Source organism: Bos mutus, chromosome 5 (genome assembly GCF_027580195.1).
Source record: "Bos mutus isolate GX-2022 chromosome 5, NWIPB_WYAK_1.1, whole genome shotgun sequence".
NCBI classification, from domain to species: domain Eukaryota; kingdom Metazoa; phylum Chordata; class Mammalia; order Artiodactyla; family Bovidae; genus Bos; species Bos mutus.
Window position 1 is genome coordinate 28099461 of NC_091621.1, and position 27664 is coordinate 28127124.

General features: G+C 38.6%; 2 protein-coding genes across 2 annotated transcripts; one reads left to right on the plus strand and one right to left on the minus strand.

Moving 5' to 3' along the window:
* The first annotated feature begins 3164 nt into the window (after window positions 1–3164).
* LOC102273154 (lysozyme C-2) lies at window positions 3165–8845 on the plus strand. The gene is made up of 4 exons (XM_005900300.2): window positions 3165–3335; window positions 4504–4668; window positions 6843–6918; window positions 8285–8845. Exons 1-4 carry the CDS (start codon window positions 3200–3202, stop codon window positions 8349–8351), a joined length of 444 nt encoding a protein of 147 aa, XP_005900362.1. The 5' UTR covers window positions 3165–3199; the 3' UTR covers window positions 8352–8845.
* Window positions 8846–21989: 13144 nt separating this feature from the next.
* Window positions 21990–27418, minus strand: LOC102272875 (lysozyme C, intestinal isozyme). The gene is made up of 4 exons (XM_005900299.3): window positions 27283–27418; window positions 25904–26068; window positions 23880–23955; window positions 21990–22731 (listed from the first exon to the last, which is right to left on the minus strand). Exons 1-4 carry the CDS (start codon window positions 27416–27418, stop codon window positions 22665–22667), a joined length of 444 nt encoding a protein of 147 aa, XP_005900361.1. The 3' UTR covers window positions 21990–22664.
* Window positions 27419–27664: the final 246 nt, after the last annotated feature.

Here is a 27664-nt window from a genome sequence, read left to right on the forward strand (position 1 = left end):
TTTGTGGATAAGACTTTTAGATTTTTACTTGTCTTTAAAAGATAATCTTACAGAGGCTTTGGGCAAAATCTGGAGTAAGGGAGCCTATGGAAATATCAAATAAAGTTTGTTTTTAAAATCTCTCTCAGTTATCGTTTTTTCTAGTCCCAAGTTTGCCTTAAGCAACACTTATCTCTTTGGATGCTTACATTTCAAAGATATGGTAAGGTCAGTATTTCCAAAGTACTGAGAAAGAACTGTAAAGTTTATCAGAGAAGGAATTTAGGGGCATATTTACTTATTATCAGAAATCTAAGATAATTAATTACTATAACATTTTTCTTTCCACTAGCAGTAGGATAAAATAGTTCAATGATATTTAAAAATTTTTAAGTTTTTTATAGGGCAGCCCCAAAATACAAGAAGGTCTGGACATGGTGGGGTTAGCTTACAGAGTAATAGACAATAAATCCAGACTTCCTGTGCATTTTCTGAACCTTCGTCAAAGCTATTTGTGGCTATCAATATTTATGTATACATCACAACTGCTTGAATGATGTCAGCAGCTCTTAATGTTTATTTTCTGAACTTACCCTCCTAATCTTGTTAACAAAATGTTTTATTTTGTTTTTTTCTTACACTAACCAAGGTATTCTTCTATAGCTATCTTTTCTTTCTTTCTTTTTTTCTTTTCAATCTCATCTTCCCATAGGTACCAATAGGACCTTTGTTCAAAATGCAAGCTCTCTCAAAAACCCTTTTAAGGTGTAAAAGTTCAAATCTTCAATACACCTCTTTCAACTGTGACTCCAAACCAGTGAGTCTTCTTATGGCTTAAAACCAATATTAGGGCCTACTCATGGACACAGGGGCTTCCTGGGTAGCTCAGTTGGTAAAGAATCTGCCTCCAATGCAGGAGACCCCGGTTTAATCCCTGGGTCAAGAAGTTCCCCTGGAGAAGGGATAGACTACTCATTCCAATATTTTTGGTCTTTCCTCATGGTTCAGACAGTAAAGAATCCACCAGCAATGGGGAAGACCTGGGTTTGATCCCTGGGTTGGGAAGATCCCTTGGAGGAGGGCATGACAACCCACTCCAGTATTCTTGCCGGGAGAATCCCCATGGACAGAGGAGCCAGGTGGGCTACAGTACATGGAGTTGCGAAGAGTCAAACATGACTGAGTGACTAAACACACACATGAACATAAGGGGTGTCCCTAAGAAATGTGGCCCTCTCAAATGCAGAGCCTCCCCAGAAAAAGCCTAAGGAAACAAAAGCCTTCCATGTCTTAGGTGGCAATGAAACCTCTATCTCTCACAAAGTGAGACACCTTAAGTCACTCATCTCCTCACCTCTGATACCAGAAAGGTGGTACTGGGATGAGAGTCTTCCCTTTACAAATCAGGCAACAAAGGTAGAGCCTGTACATAGAGGCCCCTTATGAACTGAGACTTTATTAAAGCAGACTCCCCCGAGTGTTCACATGGTTGAATACAGAGAATGTTGCCTGTCAGTTGGTGTTGTAGGCTCCCAGCTGGCTGACTAGCTGCTGAGGCAAGCCTGACAGACAACCTGCACCCCTAAAGTGGCAGAAACCAGGGGGAGTATTCTCACTGGTACAAAGCCAAGTTCTCAGGATATAAAATAAAACAAATGGAGACTCTCATGGTTTTTCATGCTCATGACAAATGGCAGAGACAAACGAAAATATGACTCTTTCTGGGAGGCTAAGAATCAATAACCATAGGTGTTGATTACCAAAACCAGAGTCACAATTTAAAATCTATTTTCAAATTTTTTTTTCTCCTGCCAGTGTGCATTTGGAAAGGAAGGGACAAGAAGAAATTGTTATCCTCCTTTTTTGTCTATGCACTCTGGACAGAAAGCTAGGAGACTGACATGGTAAGAATTCTTACCTTCTACTGGTCTGTTGTCAATTAAACCATATCTCGACTATAGTCTCCATGAACAGCAAAGTGTTCTGGCCTTTCACTGTCTCGTCCTCATCACTAGAAACTGTACAGGAGACAACATGTGTAACAAAAGACAGTTTAACAAGAGAAAAGGAAACAAGTATATTAACATGTACATTTCGTGTATACTTGTGAGAAAGGCCAGGATGAGTAAATCAAAGAGTGGCTGGAATTTGGACTTAACAGATCATCTTTACCAAAGAACAGTAAATATGTAGAGGAGCAACTAGACAGAGGAAAAGAGTGCTGGGCTTCCAAGGGTGCCAAATTTTAGGATGATAAATACATTAAAAACTGATAGGCGATAGTAGCTAGTCAAAATCGTTGTTTTATAGAATCCTCTGGTGCTGTCTTGGGGCTGGTAAGTATCTGGGGTTTTGGTGATCAATATCCACACAAATTTATGTTCTGCTTTCAGGATGATAGGGGGAGGGCAGAAAACTTGTCCAGGATCTGCTTCTTCAGCTCAAAATAATCCTTGTGCCAAAGGGGAAGATTTTGGAATGGCATATTCGGTTGTTCTTCTATGGATTTTACCATCCTGTTTTTTTACTTTACAATGACACCGTGTTCTAACATGGAAATGTGAAGTAAGGCATTGTCAGATGGAGTTAGGAATGTTGTTCACCGGAGGTTTATTTATCATACTATGACATTGACTTATAAATTAAGAATTTATGATAGACACCAAAAGAGTAAGTATAGGAATCTGGCTGAGCAACATGGTGCTGTGCTATCCACCAGTCAAAATAACAGGTAGTGTGTCATGTTCTTTGTGGAAAGTGTATATAAAATAATTTAAGTGAAAAAAATGAAGACAACATACTGAAGTCACATAAAACAACTTAATGTAAATGAATGTTAATCAAAGATGGGAGCTCATTTTCAGTTGAGAAAAATGTTCATTCAGGTTTTTTTTTTCTGAATACTTGCTCAACTTCATAATAAAATAGGAGGAATTTCCTCTTTTGGCAATAGTGCTAAACCCTGTTCTTTCTTTCTTAATGTCTTTAAGTAATCTCACTTCCTTATTTTCTTCAGATTAATTCTTAGGGTATCAGAATATCTCTCTTCAAACATAAGAAGAACAATGTTTCAGTCAGTGGACCAATAAACTCTTTCTGTTTTCCACGTGTTTCAGAGGGTGGAGCCACCAAACCAGTGAGATAAGAGGGGAATGAAAAGATGTTAAATAGCAAGTCCAGCTCACCCTGGTCAGTCTGGACATTTGACTTCTCAGTCAACATGAAGGCTCTCATTATTCTGGGGTTTCTCTTCCTTTCTGTCGCTGTCCAAGGCAAGGTCTTTGAGAGATGTGAGCTTGCCAGAACTCTGAAGAAACTTGGACTGGACGGCTATAAGGGAGTCAGCCTGGCAAACTGTGAGTTAACTCTTCTTTCTCCTTCCAAACTGTTAACCAAGTGTGGAACTAACAGAGGATGAATAATGAGCAAGGGACTTTGACTGAATGGGCTTTTTCTTTGTTGGAGGATTTGTACACTTACCATGGTTAAAAACATCAACTTGCTCCTTTAGAATCAGATGTACCAGGTGAAGGACTGTGGCACGAGAGGGCCATTCTAGTCCCACTAAACATGCCAGCTGGCACATGTAGGGTGATGATAAAATGTATTTCATCATCTCGGATATGTCCGTTAAGCCCATGGTGTTTGACTCTAGCTATTTCCAGTTTGGAATTTGGGTTCTTCTAACCTGAGTAAGGCAATATTTTTCTCATTTTTAATTCCCCTACCAATGTTGGGCTTTTAACAGCAAGGTTTTTTTTTAAATACATTAAACTCTCAAAACAGTGACAGTAGGAACCTATTTCCCTCAATTCATTTCTATAATAAGGATCCCTGAAATACAGCAGGAAATGACATTTTATTGTGCTCACCCCAGTTATTATTTTTCATTTTCTTCCACAGATTTCAAGAAATGGCCTTAGGAAAAGTTCCTCTGTATTTTAGTCTATATTTGTCAATGTCATCACCATATTTTTTCATATTGAATTCAGACATTTCCCTCCATAACTATTTTTGAGTGAATGAGCAAATGGCTAGATGGATGGATGGAGGACAGTCTTTCCTATTCTGTGATTCTTACTGTCTGAATTCTAATTTGGTACCCCAATTCACCTTCAGGGTCATAAGAAATTTTCTCTCTCCCATAAAATCCTTATTTTTCCTAATAACATATTTTTCCTTTAGTGTGTGCATCTGCTGCTAATGACCAACCCACTCAACTAATCTGTTGGTTTTTCTATTCTAGGCTCAGTATTAACTTAGGGATGTGTGAAGGGCAAGAGCTATTTTAATATTTTTAAAAGTTTATTATCTTGTTTCATTAGTATTACCAAATGATTTGCTAATAAAAGAATTCTCTTAAGAGAATTCTTAACACAAAAGTGTTAAAATATTTCACAAGTAAGTACATCTTCGTACTTATAAAGTAAGTTGTTAGTAAAGTAGAATTAAATAGAACTGATTGGGCTATGAAGTGTAAGTCATATCATGTGGTTTTTCAACTAAAAATACATTTTTTTTCAGGGTTGTGTTTGACCAAATGGGAAAGCAGTTATAACACAAAAGCTACAAACTACAATCCTAGCAGTGAAAGCACTGATTATGGGATATTTCAGATCAACAGCAAATGGTGGTGTAATGATGGCAAAACCCCTAACGCAGTTGACGGCTGTCATGTATCCTGCAGCGGTAAGACAAGATGATGTTGAGTGATGGCTCAGCCCCGATCTGGTTATACTTGTAAGAACAGAGTTTCAGTACAAATGAAAATGTCTTGAAGGCTTCCCTGGTGGCTCAGATGGTAGAAAATCTGCTTACAATGAGGGAGATCCCTGTTCAGGGAGAATTCGGGGACAGAGGAGCTTGGCTGGCTACAGTCCATGTTGTCGCAAAGAGTCTAACACAAGTCAGCGATTAACATTTTCACTCATCATGAAAGTTGGCTGTTTGCTAACATACAAGAGTTTCTTGAATGGCGTAGCACTTTAGTATAACTGAACTTGTTGATGCTTTGTAAAGAACAATGCCATTCCTCTTATCTTGTTTGGGAAAATTTAGGGATAATTACGGAGAAGGCAGTGGCACCCCACTGCAGTATTCTTGCCTGGAGAATCCCAGGGACAGAGGAGCCTAGTGGGCTGCCGTCTATGGGGTCACACAGAGTCGGACACGACTGAAGCGACTTAGCAGCAGCAGCAGGGATAATTAGGTTGTGTGTGTGTGTTTTTATTTAATATACCCTCCTTTATTGAAAAACAAAGGATTACTAGTTAGCCAAAGAGGAGGAATACCTGTGGTTCCTTTTAAAAAATTGTTTTTACTTTTTATGATGATATGTTTTAAATATATAGAAAATTTGAAACATGACTATATCAACCAACAGTATGATCATCATGTACTGAACTGAACTGAACTGAACTTTAACAGTTATTCACATTTTGTAATATTTACTTCTTCTATGTATATAAACTGTATATATATGTGTGTGTGTGTTGGTTGAGTGGTTTACAGTGAGTTTGAAACTCTTAAGTTCTTGAGCTTGGATTTCCAAAAAATACAGTTCTTATTTAAATACTGTCATTGTGATAAGTTAATTTACAGATTTGTTTAACTGGGCTGAAATAAATTTTCTATTGAGATCCTTTTAAAATAGAGATGACATACAATGTTTAGTGCATAAAATATTGGTGACCTGATACAAATTTATATTGTTAATTTTTTATATATTAAAATTCTAATAGAGAAATTAGTCTAAGAATATTCTTTTGTATCATGTTAATTTACTTTAAAAAGCATTTTACATTATATAATAATCTGTGGTCACTGAATAAAAATTCTCACTATCCAGAGATTTATGATAACTGGTAAGTTTTGGTATCTACATCTTTCAGAAGATACATCATTCACATACATGAATGTAAAACTATATTATGCATTTTTGTACCCACATACAAGCATGTAAGCAATGAATGACAGCAGAAATGAAATTATACTAAACTTACTGCTTTATAATATGCTGTTTATTACACAAAATTATTTTATCAACAAGTACCGATCTTTATTATATTTCAAGATAAATAAATTCCACTAAATAAATATTCTATAATTTATCAATCCAAATCTCATTGATAAGCACTTAGGCTGTGTTTCCCCCTGTTATTAATTGATATGAAACATCTGTACACACATCTTTGGGTGTGTACATCTCTTATTATTTCTTTAGAATAAACTTCCAGTAATAGAATTGCTGAGCCAAAAAATGCTGGACCCATTTCCCCCTGGTTGTTTTTGTTTTGCTTCAGTAGCTCAGCTGGTAAAGAATCCATCTACAATTCAGGAGACCCTGGTTTGATTCCTGGGTCGGGAAGTTCTCTTGGAGAAGGGATAGGCTACTCACTCCAGTATTCTTGGCCTTCCCTGGTGGCTCAGATGGTAAAGAATCTGCCCACAATACAGGTGACCTGGGTTCAATCCACAGTGGTTGCATGGCAACCCACTGCAGTATTCTTGCCTGGAGAATCACCATGGAGAGAGAAGCCTGATGGGCTACAGTCCATGAGGTCGCAAAGCGTTGGGCACGAATGAGCGACTAAGCACAGCACAGTAAAAAAAGAATCTTTTATCACATTAATTAATAAATCCAGAACTCCCAATGACTTTGGTAAGTGAGAAACGAAATGCTTTAATTTCATGCCAAATGGGATAGAATGAAGAAAAGGTTTTCCCCTAACATTCACAACATGGACTCAAAAAATAATTTTAGTTGTATTTTCCTTAGCTTAAGAAAATAAAGCCTGCTGAACCTAAACTTAAAATGAAATCTCTAGGAATGTTGTTTTCATTTCTCACCATCTGTTTTTCAGAATTAATGGAAAATGACATCGCTAAAGCTGTAGCGTGTGCAAAGCATATTGTCAGTGAGCAAGGCATTACAGCATGGTACGTTTTTTTTTTTTTTTTTTTTTCTGCTTCCAATTCTATTGAGATGTAATTGACACACAGCGCTGTAGAAGTTTAAGGTGTACGGTATAAGAGTTTGACTTACATACATCATGAAATTATTATCACAGTCAGTTTAGTGAACAACCATTATGTCATATGGTTACAAAAATAAAGAAATTGAAGAAAAAAATATGTGTGTGTGATGAAAAGTCTTAGGCTATACTCTCTTAACAGTTTTCATATATATATGAATTTTATGTATGAATATGTATATTCATATAAATGAATTCATTAAATTCATTTATATGAATTTTCATGTATTTCTTATTTCATACATATAGCGGTATTGATTGTATTTATCACATTGTACATTACATTCCTAGTATTTTTATACCTAGAAGTTTGTAGTACCTTTAGTTGCCTTCATCCATTTTGCCACCCCTCATCTCAACTACAACCTGCTCCTCTGGTAACCACGTATCTGACTTCTTTTTCTATGAGTTTGTTTGTATGTTTGTTTGTGTTTGAAGTATAATGGACCCACAACACTGTGTTAATTTCTATTACAGACTATGGTTTGTGTTAAGCATTAAAAAGGTGAGCTGGGGGCTTTGCTGGTGGTCCAGTTGATAAGACTTTGTGCTTCTAAGGCAGGGGGTGCTGACAGGAAATCAACGACATCAGGTGTGGCCAAAAAATAAGACGGTGGGGAGAACTGGGGGTTTTTTGGTAGCACCTCAGGGCACCCGAAATTTTAGCTTCCCTCTCCCGCACCAAGAATCGAACCTTGTCCACAACTTTGGAGGGGCAAAGTCTTAACAACCGGACCACCAGGGAAGTCCCAGGTGAGAGCTGTTTTACCCTACTCTTATGAGAGAAGCGAAGGACTATTTCCAAAGAACAAAGTATGCTACTGAGAACTGAAAAATTGCAGCTTTAAATTAATGCTAACAATGTACTCATATGAACACTTTACTTTAACTGACTCAGAATCTTATTCTTTTACTCTTCAATTTATTTTAGGAGATTCTAGAGTTTTTAAGATTCTACACACTCTATCTTGTCATATCTTGAAATTATTTTTGGAATTAAGTAAATGTGGAATGCACTCTGCAGTTGTGTTGTGAACAACACAGGACTCACCATTTGTGTTCAGCATTCTGTGCTCTAGTGAAGGCTGGTGGAGATGTGAAGTCCTTGGTATACATATCTCCAGTTGGCAAATAACAATACTTGGATTTGTCTATAGCTTGAATTTCATGTATTGATGAACTATTTTGTTCTCCCAAAGGATTTGAAGTATGTACATTACAATGAAGCTATGTTTTAGTCTTATTACCATTTGTTTCATCTTTCTCCACAGGGTGGCATGGAAAAGTCATTGTCGAGACCATGACGTCAGCAGTTACGTTGAGGGTTGCACCCTGTAACTGTGGAGTTATCATTCTTCAGCTCATTTTATCTCTTTTTCATATTAAGGAAGTGATAGTTGAATGAAAGTTTATACCACCATTGTTTCAAACAAATAACATTTTTACAGAAGCAGGAGCATGTGGTCTTTCTTCTAAGAAGCCTAATGTTTATCTAATGTGTTAATTGTTTGATATTAGGCCTACAATATTTTTCAGTTTGCTAATGAAACTAATCCTGGTGAATATTTGTCTAAACTCTTAATTATCAAATATGTCTCCAGTACATTCAGTTCTTAATTAAAGCAAGATCATTTATGTGCCTTGCTGATCATGAAGGAATATAAAGAGGGATTAGATGAGCTGTTTCTTTTCCTTAATTTTATTAGCATAGATTCATGCATTATGACCAAATTTAGAGGCAGATAAGTATTGAAATAACTAATTAACCACAGATATGAAATTATGCATGCTGTAAAAAATACAAACATTTTCATTAAAAGCTTTGCAATTCATACCTTGTCTGTTTTGTTTAGAGCCATTTAGTGTCTCTGAAGAAATACATATGTATGTACTTGGGAAAAAATGAGCTGACACTTAGTATTTCCAACATTCTCACCTGTATCCAAACAGAAGGATATTGCTAGAGAAAAATCCATAGGCTTATTCACAGATCTCAATTAAAAAAAAAAAAAATTGGTGGAACTGCACAGCTTTGGGGTCTTAGTTCCCCAAGCAGGTATTGAATCTCCACCCTGAACAGTGAAAGCATGGATTCCTAGCCACCAGACTGTCATTCCTTTCAGTGTGGTTAAATTCATAACCACAAATCTCAAATGGGCCCTTAAGATTGATTGGTGGTCACTTCTCTGTGAACTTTCTGTGCTGATATTCCCACTCTCCAAAATGGCTGTCACTGTTTACTTCTCTCTTTCCAAAGTTCCAGCAAGCACACCAGCTACTAGCCTTCCATCCTCTACTCTCAGTAGACGACCTGGGCTCACATTACACTGACAGAACAGAATCAAGTCATACAAAATTCTACCCCCCTGGCCACCATTATAGTGTTCACACCTCTCCTGAGCCCTCCTTCCCTTCTTTCCCCTTCATCACTAGGATGTAGGGCCTCTGCTCCTGCCAAAGACAGTTTCTACATGCAGTCTTCACCATACATAGCCCTCTCACTACTCCAATTTAAGCTAAGTTTTTCCAGCATCCTGTGTTTCTTCCTCATTGCTCGATCACCCCATCACTGTGCAAACTGCCCCAAAAAAGGTTCATCTTGCAAAGGACTCTCCATGGACTCTATATCATGGACTCTACATCTCCAAATACATCATTCTTTGCTCCCTTTTACAGCAGCATTTGGGGATGAAATATCTATATTCACCCACTCCATGACCTCACCTCCCTTTGTCTTTTCATCTCTTCTTAATCTGACTGCTCTCCTCACTCAGCTGAAAAGGGCTCCAGCCTGACCCCTTCTAGGATGCCTTGGGGCCAGTTCTAGTGATCACCTGATTTCTGTTCATCCTACTTGATCTCTCAGCAGCATTTGACAGAGTGAACCACTTCCTACTTCTAGAAACGTTTTTCTTCCTTAGCTTCTCCTCCTTTACATCCTGCCTCATTGATGGCTCCTTCTCAGCCCTTCATGGCTGGCTGTTCCTCTGCTCTTTGATTTTTAACTGTGGGAGTCCCCAGGACTCAAACCTGTAAAACCATCTGAAAGAACAGTTTTACTTATTCATTTATTTTTCTTTTCTTGCTGAAGTATAACTTTCAAAAGAATAGAGTCTTTCCCACTCTTTAAAGACATTAAAATAATCTCAATCTTTCCCAAAATTTGCAAGTACACTAAAGCCTTTTACGTTTTCTGAACAGTTTTAGAATATACTGCCAATATGGTGCCCAGCGGCTCTGAATCCTTCAATATACAACTCTCACAGGACCTCAGAACATCATCCAAATCAGGAGGTGAACACTGACAAATTAGGACCACCTCGTCATCAGATCTTTGCAATTTTATCAATTGTCACATAAGTTTTTCTTCACTAAAAGGTCTGATTCAGAATCACGTGTTTAAATTGGTTGAAATGTTTTTCAGATTCCTTCAATCTAGATCATTGCTTCACTTTTTTCTTAACTTTTATCAGTTTAACCCCTTTGAAGACTGCAAGCCAACTATGGTGTAAATGGCCTAAGGTTTTTCTGATATTCTCTAGAGTAAATTAGGTTCTGCATCTTTGGCAGAGATACCATAGATGTAATACTGTGCTCTTTCTGTTGTATCTTTCAGGTGACATGCAGTTTTGAAATATTCTATTACTTATGATGTTCACATAGATTATTTGATTAACGTAATGTCTGCAAGTCACCTTCACTCTGAGGTATTTGGAAGAGGGTGAGGTACTTTGAGAAATTTTCTTCCTCATCAAAATGTCAATTTTTGCATGTACTTACTATATCAGCATGGACCCCTGGCTTCCTATCTTACTGCAATTATTACGTGTCATAATCCGTGGCCATCATTTAGTTTGATGTTCCTGATTTGGCCAGGAGAGCCTCTACACACTAGCTTTGGTGTTCCCATCATTCTCTGGGTACTTTTTTGTTTTCTTGTGTAAAGTGTTTTAATTCTCACCTTATTCTTTTCCTCCTTCAGCTGGAATCTTCCACTTCTCCCAAGAACCCTTATTTTAAAAAACCAGCTCTGGGTAGTTGAGTGTTATTGTTTGCCTATCCCATCAATGATAAGAGCTATAGAATGTATGAATTTACATAATTTTTATCTATTTAAATTGAGTTCATATAATACCTCCAGTTCCAGTCTCATACAACAAGGTTAATTCTAGTTTTTTTCCTTTTTCATGTTGGTAACTCCCTTGTATGCTGCTGCTGCTGCTGCTGCTAAGTCACTTCAGTCGTGTCCAACTCTGTGCGACCCCATAGACACCAGCCCACCAGGCTCCCCCGTCCCTGGGATTCTCCAGGCAAGAACACTGGAGTGGGTTGCCATTTCCTTCTCCAATGCATAAAAGTGAAACGTGAAAGTGAAGTCGCTCAGTCGTGTCCGACTCTTCGCGACCCCATGGACTGCAGCCTACCAGGCTCCTCCGTCCATGGGATTTTCCAGGCAAGAGTACTGGAGTGGGGTGCCATTGCCTTCTCCAACTCCCTTGTATGACAGTGAGAAATCGGACACCCATTGTCTTTAATATCCTTAAGATGTATTGTGAGCACAAGCATATATTTGATCAACTTGACTGTTTGTAACCAATCTCCCAACACTGCCACACCATGGATTTGATGCTGTGCACTCAGGCTTTGATACCTCTCATTGGGTCACCCCTTCTTCCACATCTGGACAGCTGCTTTGGTGTGTTATATCTTTGACACAACATGCTGGACCACTGTTTTTACAGGAAGGAGGGCAGAAAGGTTTTCCTCTTGTTTATACCTGTATTCCAAGTACCTAGAACAGTGCCTATAACACGATATATGCCCAATAAAAATCAGTTGCTTGAATGAATATCTCTGATTATTTAGTATATTCCCCCCACCCTGGGGATTCTAAGAGTTTTCTTACTATCCAATCTCACATGATTCTAATACAGTAGCTTCTGGGGCTCCAAGTGTCAGATCTGAAATCTGTATGACCAGCCATGGGAGGACAGCAGAGGGTCCCAACTCTAGTACAGCCTCTGACTTCAAGATTTTAGGACCATTTGGCTATGAATAAAGGGTTTATTCATATCAGGATATCCAGAGGTGTAAGAAGAATGAGTCAAGGTAGAGGAGCAAGGCTTGAAGTGTGACAGCTCAGATGCACAGATAGGATGTATCTAAGAAGCACCAGGACAGACGTATAACAATGGCTGACTAAAGAAATAACCAGAGAGTAGCAAAAGTTGGCCTAACAGGGAAAGCAATGGTTGTTGAAGATTTTGCTTAGTGGTTTTGATAAATGTCATGCTTTTACTTATACCTGTTATTTTAATACAATTAAGTTCTCAAGCCAAATTTTCACCCTTATTCTGAGAACGAAGTAAAAATCAGTGTGAAAGTTTCATCATGTTTAAAAGATATTCAGTTCTGATGTTACTCAGTTTCACCTCAGGATATTATTTGAAATGCAGAGTGATATTCCAGATGATTTTACTGGGCTCTTCCTGTAGCACTAGTTATAACTAAGCCTTGAGCATATCTCTTGCACTTGTATTTAGCAGACTTACTTAAAAAATATTTTATAGAAATTGCTAAAGGGAATTTAAAAGTTATATCATGAGTGACTAAAGTCATTCATAGACATAATGTTTTTCAGTTATATATATGTCTATTATGCAAATTACATTTAAAAAATAATTTTGTGTATTCATTTTATTTTTGCTGTGCTGGGTCTTCATTGTGTGGGCTTTTCCGTAGCTGAGGCAAGAAGGGGCTGTCTCTAGTTGCAGTACCTGGGCCTCTCCTTGGGGTGGCGTCTCTTGTTGCGGGGCTCTGGGGGCTGGGGCTTCAGTGGTTGCTGTGAGAGAGCTCGGTGGTTGCAGCCCCCCACCCCCCCCACCCCCCCCACGCCCCCCCCCCCGGCTCTAGAGCACAGCCTCAGTAGTCGTGGTGCGCAGGTTTAGCTGCTCCGCAGCACGTGGGATCCTCCCAGGTCAGGGATCGAACACGTGTCTCTTTCATTGGCAGGTGAATTCTGTACCACTAAGTCCACCAGGGAAGCAGCAAATTATATTGTAGACCGTTCAGAATTTTTTACAAAGTTATAAATTCTCAGTGTTTACAGAATGAGATGTTTCTACAGGTTTGTGATGGAAGATGTTACTCCTCATTTTTCCCACTTTACAGGCAACAATTTTCTACTCTTTTAGGTTAATGTTAGGAATTTTAGACAGTGCCCTGTTGGCCTAGTGGTTAGCATTTTGCACTTTCACTGCTGTGGCCGGGGTTCAATCCCTGGTCTAGGAATTGAGATAACACAAGCTGTGGGGCATGGCCAAAAAAAAAAGAATTTTATTTATACTCCCATGCTTTTATGCTTGTATTGCGTCTTCTTGATTTCTCCATTTTATGATATTGATTCCCATGGTTAAGGATTAAGTTCTATTTCCTCCTCTGCATCTTCATCACACATGGCAACTTTCCCTAAAACCTATCCTTCTGATGTAACCACATATACTTTATTAGATCAATACTCAGTTTTTACATAGTCATAAATACAATTATTTTCTTCTCTTATGCAAGATTTTATTTTCCCTAGAGCTAGTAACTACATGATCTTAAACTGGCTTAGCTTTCTTTGTATCTATCATTAGTTCAACTCCCAAATTCAAGGTGGCTTCAATACTTTATTGAAGTATAGTTGATGTAAATACAATAATATATAAGTTTTAAGTGTACAACATAGCAATTCACAATTCTTAAAAATTATATTTCATTTGTAGTTATAAAGTATTGGCTATATTCCTTGTATTGTCCAATATATTTGTGTAGTTTGCTTATTTATTTATTTTGTCTGTGCTACATGGCTTTCAAGATTTTAGTTTCCAACCAGGGTCCAAACCCATGCTCCCTGCAGTCGATGCATGGAATCCTATCTGCTGGACTGCCAGGGAGTCTCAGCTTATTTATTTTATGCACAGTAGTTTGCACCCCTTAATCCCCACTGCCGTCTACATCTTCCGTTTAAATCTCCTCTCAGGTCTTTAGTTGCAGCTAGTATGTCATCCGTCTTATCTTTCTCCAAGTTTTTTCATTTCTGCTCTCAAAGTTTTAATTCCAACAGCTCTCTTTCACTCCCTGAATATTCTTTTCTTCCTTGTTTTGTGTCATGTTTGCTATTTCTTATTTTATCTGGATGTAGTAGTAACAGTTTGGGTTTGTTTTGGCTTTGGTTGACTTCTCTATGTTTCCTCTTATCTGCCATTTCACTTGTTTAATTTGAATTATATCTTTTCGTATTAGAGGCGTTTCTCTGTTATTTGGCAATCCTTGGTTATCTATTTAAATTTAGGATTGGGAAACTTTAAAAGTCATTTGAGGTTCTGAGGGCCTATATGGATTTGACTGTGCGTCCTTCTCTGAAGGATGACCTGGTGGGTTGAGTCAGTTTCACTGAGGCTCCTTAGATCTCTCCTCTTAGACTGGACACATCCCCAGGGCAGCCTCTCCCTCCTCTCTGCTCACACACACATAAAAAGGCCTGGTTGCCAGTATTTCAAGAGTTTAGTGGGGGATGAAGGTCTTAGCACCCCGCATGTGTTTGGCTAATCTACCTATTTTCTGTAGGGTATTCCTCCCTGTCTGGTGACCCTCAATGCAAAGGCCCTGCTTTACAACCTTTTCTATCCGTGGGGTAAATAATTGTTCAGCTATAGGAACCTGAATTTTAAAAAAAAATTTTTTTGTGGTAAAAGTCACATAATATAAAGCATACTATTTTAACCATATTTAACTATACATTTCAGTGGCACTAAGTGCATTCACATTATTGTGCAACTTTCATTATCATCCATTTCTCAAATTGTTCACCTTCCTACTGAACCTCTGCCCCCATTAAGCACTAACTCCCCATTCTCCCTCCCCCAGCCCCCGGCATCTACCCGTGTACTTTCTGACTCTATGAGTTTGAGTATTCTAGGTGTCTCCTATAAGTAGAATCAAACAGTATTTGTTTGCATCTAACATATATTCACTTGTGGCTCAGCGGATAAAGAATCTGGCTGCAATGCGGTAGGCCTGGGTTCAATTCCTGGGTTGGGAAGATCCCCTGGAGAAGGGAAAGGTTACCTACTCCAGTATTCTGGCCTGGAGAATTCCGTGGACTATACAGTCCATGGGGTCACAGAGTTGGACACGACTGAGTGACTTTTACTTTCAATGTACATTGGAATGTATTTTTAGGTAAATATATGTCCTACGAACAGATTGTAATTTCTTTCTTTCTTTTTTTTTTCTGCTATGGGAGCAGTAGGTTCTCAATAATCATCTATTTTATACATGGTAGTGTGTATATGCCAATCCCAATCTGCAAACTTATCCTACCTCAGTTCCGCCCTTGGTATCCATGTGTTTATTCCCTATGTCTGTAGAACCTGAATATTTTTTAAACAGAATCTCAACCAGTCTTTTTTTTTTCTAGCTCCTCTCTTCCTCCTCCCTTCCCTTACTTCCAGAGATCCCTACACCCACAAATTCTTGAGATTCAGGGAGTTCCTGCAGTGTGAACTGGATAGCTTCTTAGCTCTGACCTCAGCTCCGAGGACTGCCCTATACCACTTGCCTTTTCTAGTCCGAGTTTCAAGATTTCTGTTTCTGTCTTCTCTCTCATTCTCCCAGTCCTGATAGGTTTATGTCTTTTTGAAAATCTCTTATTTTTTGATAATTTCTTTCTTTATTTTATTTTTGGCTGTACTGGTCTTCTTTGCTGAATGCAAGCTTTCTCCAGTTGTGGCGAGCGGGTGTCACTGTGCGTTGCGGTGTGCGGATTTCCAACTGTGGTGACTTCTCTGTTGCAGGGTGCGGATTTCCCACTGCGGTGACTTCTCTGTTGCAGGTGCGGATTTCCCACTGTGGTGACTTCTCTGTTGCGGTGTGCGGATTTCCCACTGCGGTGACTTCTCTGTTGCAGGGTGCGGATTTCCCACTGCGGTGACTTCTCTGTTGCAGAGCGCGGGCTTTAGCCTGGAGGGCTTCAGTAGTTGCAGCACACATGCTCAGTAGTCATGGTACACAGTTTTTAGGTGGCATGTGGGTCTGTCTTCCCAGACCAGGGAGCAAACCTGTGCCCTCTGCCATGGAAACACAGATTCTGAACCATTAGACTACCAATGAAGTCCTTAATTTTATTTTATGAAAGCTTATTTTGCTTTGAAAATACTTAGGGTAACCTCTTAAGCAAAGAATAAAAATTTTTTTAAGAAATGGGAGAAGCAGAAATAGGAAAGCTGGAGAAATAATTACAAAGAGGAAAGTTCTGCTCCAGAGATCACATTATTTTTTTTGGCTAAGGCGGATCTTACTTGCAGAATGCTGGGTCTTTAGTTGGAGCATGTGGGATCTAGTTTCCTGACTGGGGATCGAACCTGAGAACCTTGCATTGGGATCTTTAGTCTTAGCTACTGGACCACCAGGGAAGTTCTAGAGACCACATTCTGAAAGGTAGAATCCAGTAAAGTGTGCAGAGGACAAAAAATCCTGTATTGTGGATGAAGAATGTATTGTAACTGAAAGTTGGATCCCGCTGTTCACTACGCAAAAGCCAATAAAGAGAGTCGTGTCCGACTCTTTGCGACCCTGTGGACTGTAGCCCACCAGGCTCCTCAGTCCATGGGATTCTCCAGACAAGAATACTGGAGTGGGTTGCCATTTCCTTCTCCAGGGGATCTTCCCGACCCAGAGATCGAACCCAGGCCTCCGTCATTGCAGGCAGACGCTTTAACCTCTGAGCTACCAGGGAAGCTTAATAAAGAGACCAGGGTGGTGTAAAAGAAAGTTTGCTTTATTTTGAATGCTGGCTACAGGAGTGGGAGGGGTGCGGGGAGGGGTGGGGTAGGGGGGAGGGGATGCCTGTTCAAAGACAGACTCCCCCAAAACCCCCATAGTCAGTGGACAAGAGCTTTTATAGGCCGAGGAAGGGGGTTATATGCAGAAACAGTATGATCAGCTCTGACAGTCACCTTGAAATTGATCATGTGCTAGTCTGACCACTGTCATGTGGTTTTAGGTACAGTGAATCTTCAGCTCTAGGGTTGATTTGTTTCCGTTTCCTTGAGGCCAGTTCTCAGAATTGTGGCAGCTTATATCCTGGGTCCTGCTCCATTTCAGTATGACAGAGTACCTCAACAGACCTCACTGATTTCAACCACTTTTGGGAAAAGAGCCTTGAGTCTTCTTAACTTTTCCATTTATTCACTATTCAACAAACATAGATGACTAGAAACATTTCATAGGGCTTAAGAACATTAAAGTGTATAAGATACAATTATTGGCCTCATGGAGTTCACAAATAATTAGTATATAACTTAAGTGTTTCAATCCAGTAAGCACCACAGAAACAGAGGACAGTGCGACTGAACTATCTGGAAATCAGCTGCCAGAAAGATAGGAGAAAAAAGAGACTATATTTCATAAGAGAAGGCATAGATAGCGTGTCAAATCCTGCCAAGAAGCTAAGGAATTAAGGGAAGTGGCAGATGGATTTACTGTTCCACTAGCTTTGTTTGTAGTGATGCTTCCTAAGGCCCACTTGACTTCACATTCCAGGATGTCTGGCTCTAGGTGAGTGACCACACCATCGTGACTATCTGGGTCGTGAAGATCTTTTTGTCCAGTGCTTCTGTGTATTTTTGCCACCTCTTCTTAATATCTTCTTCTTTTGTTAGGTCCATACAATTTCTGTCCTTTATTGAGCCCATCTCTACATGTCTCCAATTTTATTTTTGTCTTTGCCTTTTAATATGTATATATTTTTAATTTTTATATATTTATTTTGGGCTGTGCTAGTCTTTGTCGCTCTTAGGGTTTTTCTCCAATTGCAACAAGCAGGGGCTATTCTCTAGCTGTTGTGCTCAGGCTTCTCACTGTGGTGGCTTCTCTTGTTGTGGAGCACTGGCTCTGGGGTGTATGGGCTTCCGTAGTTGCAGGTGCTGGGCTCTAGAGCACAGGTTCAGTAGTTGTGGTGCATGGGCTTAGTTGCAGCAAATGGAACCTTTCTAGATCAGGGATCAAACCCTATGTTTCCTGCACTGGCAGACAATGACACAGAAGTTAGCTTTCAGAGACTCTCCTGGCCAAACCAGGGACAATGAGAACATCAAAATAAACAACAGCAATGGATTATAGCAGATAGTGGAGGTAATGGAATTCCAGTTGAACTATTTCAAATCTTAAAAAATGATGTTGTGAAAGTGCTGCACTCAGTATGCCAGCAAATTTGGAAAACTCAGCAGAGGCCACAGGACTGGAAAAGGTCAGTTTTCATTCCAATCCCAAAGAAAGGCAATGCCAAAGAATGCTCAAACTACCGCACAGTTGCACTCATCTCACACGCTAGTAAAGTAATGCTCAAAATTCTCCAAGCCAGGCTTCAGCAATACATGAACTGTGAACTTCCAGATGTTCAAGCTGGTTTTAGAAAAGGCAGAGGAACCAGAGACCAAAATGTCAACGTCTACTGGATCATCAAAAAAGCAAGAGAGTTCCAGAAAAACATCTATTTCTGCCTTATTGACTATGCCAAAGCCTTTGACTGTGTGAATCACAATAAACTGTGGAAAATTCTGAAAGAGATGGGAATACCAGACCACCTGACCTGCATCTTGAGAAACCTGTATGCAGGTCAGGAAGCAACAGTTAGAACTGGACATGGAACAACAGACTGGTTCTAAATAGGAAAAGGAGTACGTCAAGGCTGTATATTGTCACCCTACTTATTTAACTTATATGCAGAGTATATCATGAGAAACGCTGGACGGGAAGAAACACAAGCTGGAATCAAGATTGCCGGGAGAAATATCAAAAACCTCAGATATGCAGATAACACCACTGTTATGGCAGAAAGTGAACAGGAACTTGATGAAAGTGAAAGAGGAAAGTGAAGAAATTGGCTTAAAACTCAACATTCAGTAAACTAAGATCATGGCATCCGGTCCTATCACTTCATGGCAAATAGATGGGGAAACAATGGAAACAGTGGCTGACTTTACTTTTCTGGGCTCCAAAGTCACTGCAGATGGCAATTGCAGCAATGAAATTAAAAGACGCTTGCTCCTTGGAAGGAAAGTTATGACCAACCTAGACAGCATATTGAAAAGCAGAGACATTCCTTTGCCAACAAAGGTCCATCTAGTCAAGGCTATTGTTTTTCCAGTAGTCATGTATGGATGTGAGAGTTGGACTGTGAAGAAAGCTGAATGCCAAAGAATTGATGCTTTTGAACTGTGGTGTTGGAGAAGACTCTTGTGAGTCCCTTGGACTGCAAGGAGGTCCAACCAGTCCACCTAAAGGAGATCGGTCCTGGGTGTTCATTGGAAGGACTGATGCTGAAGCTGAGACTCCAATACTTTGGCCACCTGATGTGAAGAGCTGACTCATTGGAAAAGACCCTGATTCTGGGAAAGATTGAGGGCAGGAGGAGAAGGGCACGACAGAGGATGAGATGGCTGGATGACATCACCAACTCAATGGACATGAGTTTGGGTAGACTCCGGGAGTTCGTGAAGGACAGGGAGGCCTGCTGTGCTGTGGTTTATGGGGTAGCAAAGAGTTGACATGACTGAACAAATGAACTGAACTGAACTGAATGGATTATGACTCATTATAATTGGAATAAAGTAGGAAGCCAAGGGTCCATCCTGATATAATGTGTCATGCCTGCATGTGCACTTAGTTGTGTCCGACTCTGTGACCCCATGGACTGTAGCCCTTCAGACTCCTCTGTCTGTGGGATTATACTGGCAGGAATACTGGAGTGGGTAGCCATTTCCTTTACCAGGGTTCATCTTGACCCAGAGATCGAACCCATGTCTCATGTGTCTCCTGTATTGGCAGGAGAATTCTTTACCATTGAGCCACTGGGGAAACCCATACTGATATAATAAGTGAATATAAAAATCGAAATTTTGATTAGGAACAAAATTTCTCAAAGTACCTCACCATGTCCCAAATACGTCACAGTGGAGGTGACTTGCAGACATCACCTTGATCAAATGATCAATGTGTACATCATCTGTAATAGAACATTTCAAAACTGCATGTCACCTGTAAGGATGCAATGGGAAGAACACAAAATCACTTCTATGGTATCCCTGCCAAAGGTGCATAACCTAATCTACTCCACAGAATATCAGAGAAGCCGTACGCCGTTTTACACCATAGGTGGTTGAGGTCTTCAAAAGGGTTAAAGTCATAAAGTCATGCAAAAGATGAAAAAGGGATCTAGACTGAAAGAAACTGAGAAACATAACACCGACTAAAACACTTGATTTTTTTAATTAAGAAAATCTTTTGGGACAACTGATGAAATTGCATAGGATCTGATGATTAAGTGGTCCTAATTTGTCAGTGTTCACCTCCTGATTTGGATGATATTTTGAGGAGTTACACACTGAAGGATCAGAGCCACTGGGCACCATTTTGGCAGTATATTCTCAAAGTGTTCAGAAAACATAGAAGACTGTAATGTACTTGCAGATTTTGGGGGAAATTGACATTATTTCAGTGTCTTCAAAAAGTTAGAAAAACTCATTTTTAATGTTATACTTCAGCTAGAAGAGACAAATAAATGAATAAATAAAGTATGTCTATCAAATGATAACAGGCTTGAGCCCTAGGGCACTCTAACCCTTAAATATCAGTCAGCAGAGAAATAGCCAGAATGGCTGTGAAGGAAGCATCAATGAAGCAGGATGTAAATGAGGAGAAGCTGAGGAAGAAAAAGTTTTTAAAAGTAGGAAGTGGTTCAGTCTGTCAAATGCTGCGGAGAGATCAAGTAGGATGAACAGAAATCGGGTGATCAGTAGAACTGGTCTCAAGGTGTCCTGGAAGGTCAGGCTGGAGCAGTTTTCAGCTGAGTAAGGACAGCAGTCAGATTGAGAAGAGTCACAAAGAGAAACGGAGGTGAGGATGTGGAGTGGGTGAATATAGATAACATCCCAGAAGTGTTGCTGTTAAAGAAAATAAAAAATGTTGCGGTTGGAGGGTTATGTAGAGCTCACAGAGAGTTCTTTGTAAGAAGCAAGTTTACCAGGGCAGTCTGTACAGTGATGGAGATGATCCAGCAAAGAAGGAGAAACTCAGGATGCAGGAAACCCTCAGCCTAAACTGGAGTAGGGAGAGGGCTGTGATGAAGACTGCATATTGAGACACTGCCACTGGGAGGAGCAGACGCCCTTCATCATAGTGATAAATGGGAACGAAGTGGGGATGGGCCCAGGGAAAGATGTGAGCTCTATTATGGTGGGGATGAAGGGAGAATTTTCTGAGTTGCTTCTGTTCTGTCAGTGTAACGTGAAGCCAGGTCATCTACTGAGAGCAGAGTGTGTTGAAGCCCAGTAGTTGGGCACGTATGTTAGGACTTTGAAATGAGAGGAGAAGCAAATAGTGACAGCATTTTAAAGAGTGGGGACACCAATACAGAAGAACTGCAGAGAAGTGACTATGATGACCAAGCAGATTTGAGTGCCCATTTGAGATTTATGTTTATGAATTTAAGGTGAGGGGAATTCCTTGGTGGCCCCATGATTAGGACTCTGTGCTTTCACTGTTTAGGGTGCGAATTCAAGCCCTGGCTGGGGAACTAAGGTCCCAGAAGCTGTGTGGCACCACCAAAAAAATTTTAATTTAAAATATTAAGTGAGATCTCTCAGCATGCTTATGGATTTCTCGCAGCAACACCCAGCTGTTTCTTTACAGGTGAAGATGTAGGAAATACTAAGTGTCAGATCATTTTTTTCCCCAAATATATACATATGTATTTCTTCAGAGACATTACATGGCTCTTAACAAATAAAGACAAGGTATGAATTGCAAAGCTTTTAATGAAAATGTTTGTATTTTTTTACAGTTTGCATAATTTCACATCTATTTAATAGCAATTAATTCAATGCTTGCAAGCTCATCTACCTCTGAATTTGTCATAAAGTGTGAATCTAAGTTAATAAAATTAAGGAAAAGCATTAGCTTGTCTAATCCTTCTTTATGTTCCAGAATCAGCAAGATGCATAATGAGTTCTTTACAAAGGCTAAAATAAGTTGATGTATAAATTGTGAGTTTATTTTTAAAGCTATGTAAATGCAACATTTCTACAAAAACATTTAAATCAAAGGCCACATTGTATGAAAACAAAATTCTTAATTCAGGCTGTTTTCATAGTTAGTCATTTGACTAACTGTCAAATTCATCTCCTTTTGGCTGGACAGATGAAAATTCACATGCCTACACAGTGGGACTTTGCCCAAGATCAATTCACTTAAAGATATTCTTTTGTAATATTTGTGTTAAATATTGGGGAATACTTGTATCATTCAAAATTAAGTCTGGGTTATTTCTTTGATTAAGAACTTAATGTACTAGAGATACATTTGCTAACTAAGGTTTTAGACAAATATTCACCAGCATTAGTTCTGTTAAGAACCTGAAAAATGTTGTAGTAATATCAAACAATTAGCATATGAGGTAAACATCAAGCCTCTTAGAAGAAAGACCACATGCTCCTGCTTCTGTAAAAGCATTATTTGTTTGAAAGAGTGGTAGTATAACATTTTACTCAACTATTACTTCTTAATATGAAAAAGAGACAAATGAGCAGAAGAAAGAAAACAACAGAGTTACAGTTTGCAACCCTGAATATAACTGCTGACATCTCGGTTTCGACACTTGTTTTTCCACGCCACCCTGTAGAGAAAGATGAAATACATGGTAATAAGGTTAAAACATATCTTCATCGTGTTATACATATTTCAGATCCTTTGGGAGAACAAAACTGTTTATCAATATATGAAATACAGGCTACAGATCGATCCAAGTATTGCTATTTATTAACTGGAGACGTGTATACCAAGGAGTTCACATCTCTCCCAAGCCTTCACTAGAGCACAGAATGCTGAACACAAATATTGAGTCTTGTGTAGTCCACAACACAACTGCAAAGCGTGTTCCAAATTTACTTACTTTCGAAATTAATTTCAAGATATGACAAGAATTGGTAGAGTATGTAGAAACTTAAAAACTCTAGAAGCCCTTAAAATAAATTGAGGAATAAAAGAATTAGATTCTGAATCGGTTAAAGTAGATTATTTCTATGTAATACACTGTTGAGCATAAATCTAATTTTTTAGATTTTCAGTTCTCAGTAGCATACCTTGGTCTTTGAGAATACTCCCTCACTTGTCTCATAACAGTAGGGTAAAACTACTGTAAAACAGTAGGGTAAAACTCCCCCCGACCCTTTTTTTTTAAACCGCACCACATGGCCTCTGGTATCTTAGGTTCCCCAACCAGGTACCAGACCCCCACCTCCTGAACTGAAAGCACAGAATCTAAACTACTAGGGAAGACTGCAGGTCTCCCTTTTAAAGCCTAATGCATGCCTTGCTCTGTAAAAGGAACTTACATAGTGTTGCAGTTTGAAGTTTATACTTCAAACACAAACAAACCAGCTCATAGAAAAAGAGGTGAGATTTATGGTTATCAGAGGTGGCTATTGTGGGTGGCGTGAGGGGTGGGGAATTGGATGAAAGCAGTGGAAAGTACTACAGACTTCCAGGTATAAGATAAACAAACACTAGGGATGTAATGTACGACATGATAATATAATGAATAGATCAGAGTGTAAATCCTAAGCTTTTCATCACACACACAAAACTTTTTCTTCTGTTTCTTTAACTTTTTATCCATTGAGATCACGGGTGTTCACTAAACTTACTGTGACAATCATTTTGGGGTGTACGTAAATCATTTATACTGTACACCTTAAACTTACGAAGTGCTGTGTGTCAATTATATCTCAACAACACTGGACGGAAAACAAAAAAATAACATACCATGCTGTAATGCCTTGCCGACTGACAATCTTCTTTGCACATGCTACAGCTTGAGTGATGTCATCTTTCAGCATAGCTGAAAAAGAAGTGGTGAGAAATGAGGACAGTGTTCACAGGAATTTCATGTAAATTTTAGGTTCAGCCAGCTTTATTCTCTTAGGCTGAGGAAAGAACAACTAAAATTATTTTTTTAAGAGTCCCTTTATCTGTGAATATTGGGAGAAACTCTCTCCATTCCATCTCACTTGGCATGAAATAAAGCATTTTGTTTCTCATTTGCCAAAGTCTTTGGAAGCTCTGGAACTATTAACAAATATGATAGAAGGTTCTCTTCTCACTGGACACTGTGAAAACCAAACAAAAACAAACAAGAAGAACCTGGTCTAGCAGTTTTTTGCTCAGCAATTCTACTAGTGGAAATTTACTCCAAAAAAATAATAAGATATGTACCCAAGATATATATGTTAATACAAGAGCTGGATTGATAAATTTTAGAATATTTATATAGTAGAATTCTATTCATCCAGAAAAAATAATAAAGATTAATATTTGTTAAAAAATTATTTTTTACAGTAAAGAGCAAATTGTAAGCTGGTAAATATAGTTCAGTTTCATTTTTGTTGAAGCACATTGCTTACATGTTTGTGGGTACAAATGTGCATAATACAGCTTTATATTCATGTACATGAGTGATATATATTCTGAAAGAAGATGTGGATACCAAAAGTTACCAGTGGTCATAAATCTCTGGGTAGTAAGAATTTTTATTCAATGACCACAGATTATTAGATAATAAAAAATAATTTTTAAACCCTAACAATTAACTGAATACAAAAGAATATCCAGAAACTAATCTTCTTTATTAGGAATTTTAATATTAAAAATTAAACAATATCAAATTTGCAATACTTCTCAATATTTTATGCAATAATATTGTATGCAATAAATATTGTATGCAATACTTCTCAATATTTTATGCAATAAATATTGTATGTAAATAAATATGTAGCAAATACATATTTGCTAAGTAGCTTCAGTCGTGTCCGACTCTGTGAGACCCCATGGACTGTAGCCCCTCAGGCTCCTCTGTCCGTTGGGGTTCTCTCAGGCAAGAATACTGGAGTGGGCTGCCATGGCCTCCTCCAGAGGATCTTTCCAACCCAGGGATCAATCCCGTGTCTCTTACGTCTCCTGCGCTGGCAGGCAGGTTCTTTACTACTAGCCTCACCTGGCAAGCCCTAAATATTGCATATGTTATCTCAATTTGAAAAGGAACTCAATAGAATATTTGTTTCATTCTGATTAAACAAATCCATATATTAAATTGTTAGAATGATAGTGATTAAATATGAAGTGTAGTTTTTAGAGATGCACAGTAAAGAATTTAGAAATGGAAAGTAATAATGTTTCTAATTCACTTGAAAATCACTCAGCAAAAAACCACCAACTGGATAATATATACATAAAAGCAGTAAACATGACAAAATGTTAACAACTGCTAAAGCACATATTATACTGTTAAAGTACACATTTATGTTGATATACTAATGTTTCAAATTGTTCACATATTTAAATATTTCATAATCAAAAGTAAAAGTTTTTTTAAAAGACCACACATATTCCTCCTCTTTGGTTAACTACAAATTCTTTCATTTTCCAACAAAGGAGTGTATATTTAAAACACACACGCACACATCCTGATTATCCCTAAACCTTTCCCAAACAAGGTAAGTAGGAGGAATAGCATTGTTCTTTACAAAGCATCAACAAGTCCAGTTATAATAAAGTGATAGATCATTCCAAAAATTTTTGTATGTTAACAAACAGCAACCTTTTATGATACCAGCTGTTTAATTTCTTACTTAAGGACTTAGGTAGATAATAAAGCATTTCTAGAAGTTAAGATGGAGTTTTTGTAGGTCCCTCATGAACTCTCCAAGACCTTTTCATTTGTATTAAATCTCTCTTCTTATAGGTACCACCAAATGGGACCTGTGCCATCACTTAACATTATCTTGTCTTACCACTGCAGGATACACCACAGCCGTTAACTGCTTTTGGGGTTTTGCCATCATTACACCACCATTTGCTGTTGATCTGAAATATCCCATAATCAGTGCTTTTGCTTCCAGGATTGTAGTTTGTAACTCGTGTGTTATAACGGCTTTCTCCATAGGTCAAACACATCCCTGAAAAAAAATGTATTTTTAGTAATGAACAGCAACATCATATGCCTTATATTTCATAGCACAATTCTATTTTACTAATGATTTGTTTTAGAAGCATAAAGATATATTTTACTTGTAAATATTTTAACACTTGGTGTTGAGGGCCCTTAAGAGAATTCTTTTGTTAGCCAATCATTTGAAAATACTAATGAAATAAGATAACATATTGCAAAAATATTAAAATAGCTGTGTCTTCTATTACTATTACCCTTCCCGTGCTCCCATCCCTAGGTAAGATTGAGCCTAGAGTGGAAAAAGCAACAGAGTTGGTGAGTCATTAGCAGCAGATGTATATGCTAATGGGAAAATACCTTTATTAGAAAAAGTAAGGATTTTCTAGGAGAAAGAAAATTTCTTATGATACCTAAAGGTGAATTTGGGTATCAAAATAGAATCCAGACAACAAGAATCATAGAATAGGAAAGACTATGTCATCCAGCCAGCCAGCCAGTTGCTCATTCGTTCAAAAATAACTTAAGGAGGGGAAATATATGAATTCAATCTGAAAAATACAGTGAGGACGTTGACAAATATGGACTAAAGTACACAGCCACTTTTCCTTAAGGTACATCTTTAATTCTGTGGAAGAAAATGAAAATTAATTAATGGAGAGTTAAAACAATAAGATATATTTTCATGCTGCATTTCAGGGATCCTTATGTAGATATTGACTGAGGGAATTAGGTTCCTACTGTCCCTGTTTTAAGAGTTCAATGTAAGTTTTAAAAAACTTTGTTTAAAAGCTCAACATCATGGTAAGGGGATTAAAAATGAAAACAAACAAACAACACTGCCTACTCAGGCTTGCAGAACACGAGTTCCAAACTGGAAATGAGTAGAGTCAAACACCAAGGGCTTGACAGACCTATCCCAGGTTCTGAAATATATCTTAGAGTCAGCCTTCATGTACCAGCTGGCAAATTTAGTGGCACTAGAGGAGTATATGGGAATCTGGCATGCTTAGAATGGTATAGAATTTGACCCTCCCATGACTCATTCCTTCACCTGGTACATCTGATTCTAAAGGAAACTTTGATGTTTTTAACCATTGTAAATGTGCAAACCTGCCAAGAAATAAAAAGGCCCATTCACTCAAAGTCTCTTTCTTCTTCCTCTGTTAGTGTCTGTTCCACACCCGGCTAACTGTTTGAAAGGATGAAGAAGAGTTAACTTACAATTTGCCAGGCTGACTCCCTTATAGCCATCCAGTCCATATCTTCTCAGAGTTCTGGCAAGCTCACACCTCTCAAATTTCTTGCCCTGGACAGTGACAGAAAGGAGGAGAAGCCCCAGAATAAGGACAGCCTTCATGTTGACTGAGAAGCCAGACCTCCAGGCTGACCAGGGTGAGCTGGACTTGGTATTTAACATCTTTTCAGTTCCCTCTTCTCTGATCAGTTTGGGGGCTCCACCCTTGGAGACATGTGGAAAGCAGGGACGTTTTATTACTTCACTGACACTAAAAGTTTTGTTCTGTATGTTTGCAGAGGGATATTCTGATGTCCTAAGAGTTAATTGCAAGAAAATAATGAAATATACTGATCAGGAAGAACTGGG

Bases quoted from the DNA above. Each gene is read 5' to 3' on its own strand.
- LOC102273154 (XM_005900300.2), top strand. From the start codon at position 3,200: ATGAAGGCTCTCATTATTCTGGGGTTTCTCTTCCTTTCTGTCGCTGTC. The intron at 3,336-4,503 runs GTGAGTTAACTC...ATTTTTTTTCAG, and splicing joins GGGAGTCAGCCTGGCAAACT to GGTTGTGTTTGACCAAATGG. The intron at 6,919-8,284 runs GTACGTTTTTTT...CTTTCTCCACAG, and splicing joins GAGCAAGGCATTACAGCATG to GGTGGCATGGAAAAGTCATT.
- LOC102272875 (XM_005900299.3), bottom strand. From the start codon at position 27,418: ATGAAGGCTGTCCTTATTCTGGGGCTTCTCCTCCTTTCTGTCACTGTC. The intron at 26,069-27,282 runs GTAAGTTAACTC...ATTTTTTTTCAG, and splicing joins GGGAGTCAGCCTGGCAAATT to GGATGTGTTTGACCTATGGA. The intron at 22,732-23,879 runs GTATGTTATTTT...CTTTCTCTACAG, and splicing joins CGGCAAGGCATTACAGCATG to GGTGGCGTGGAAAAACAAGT.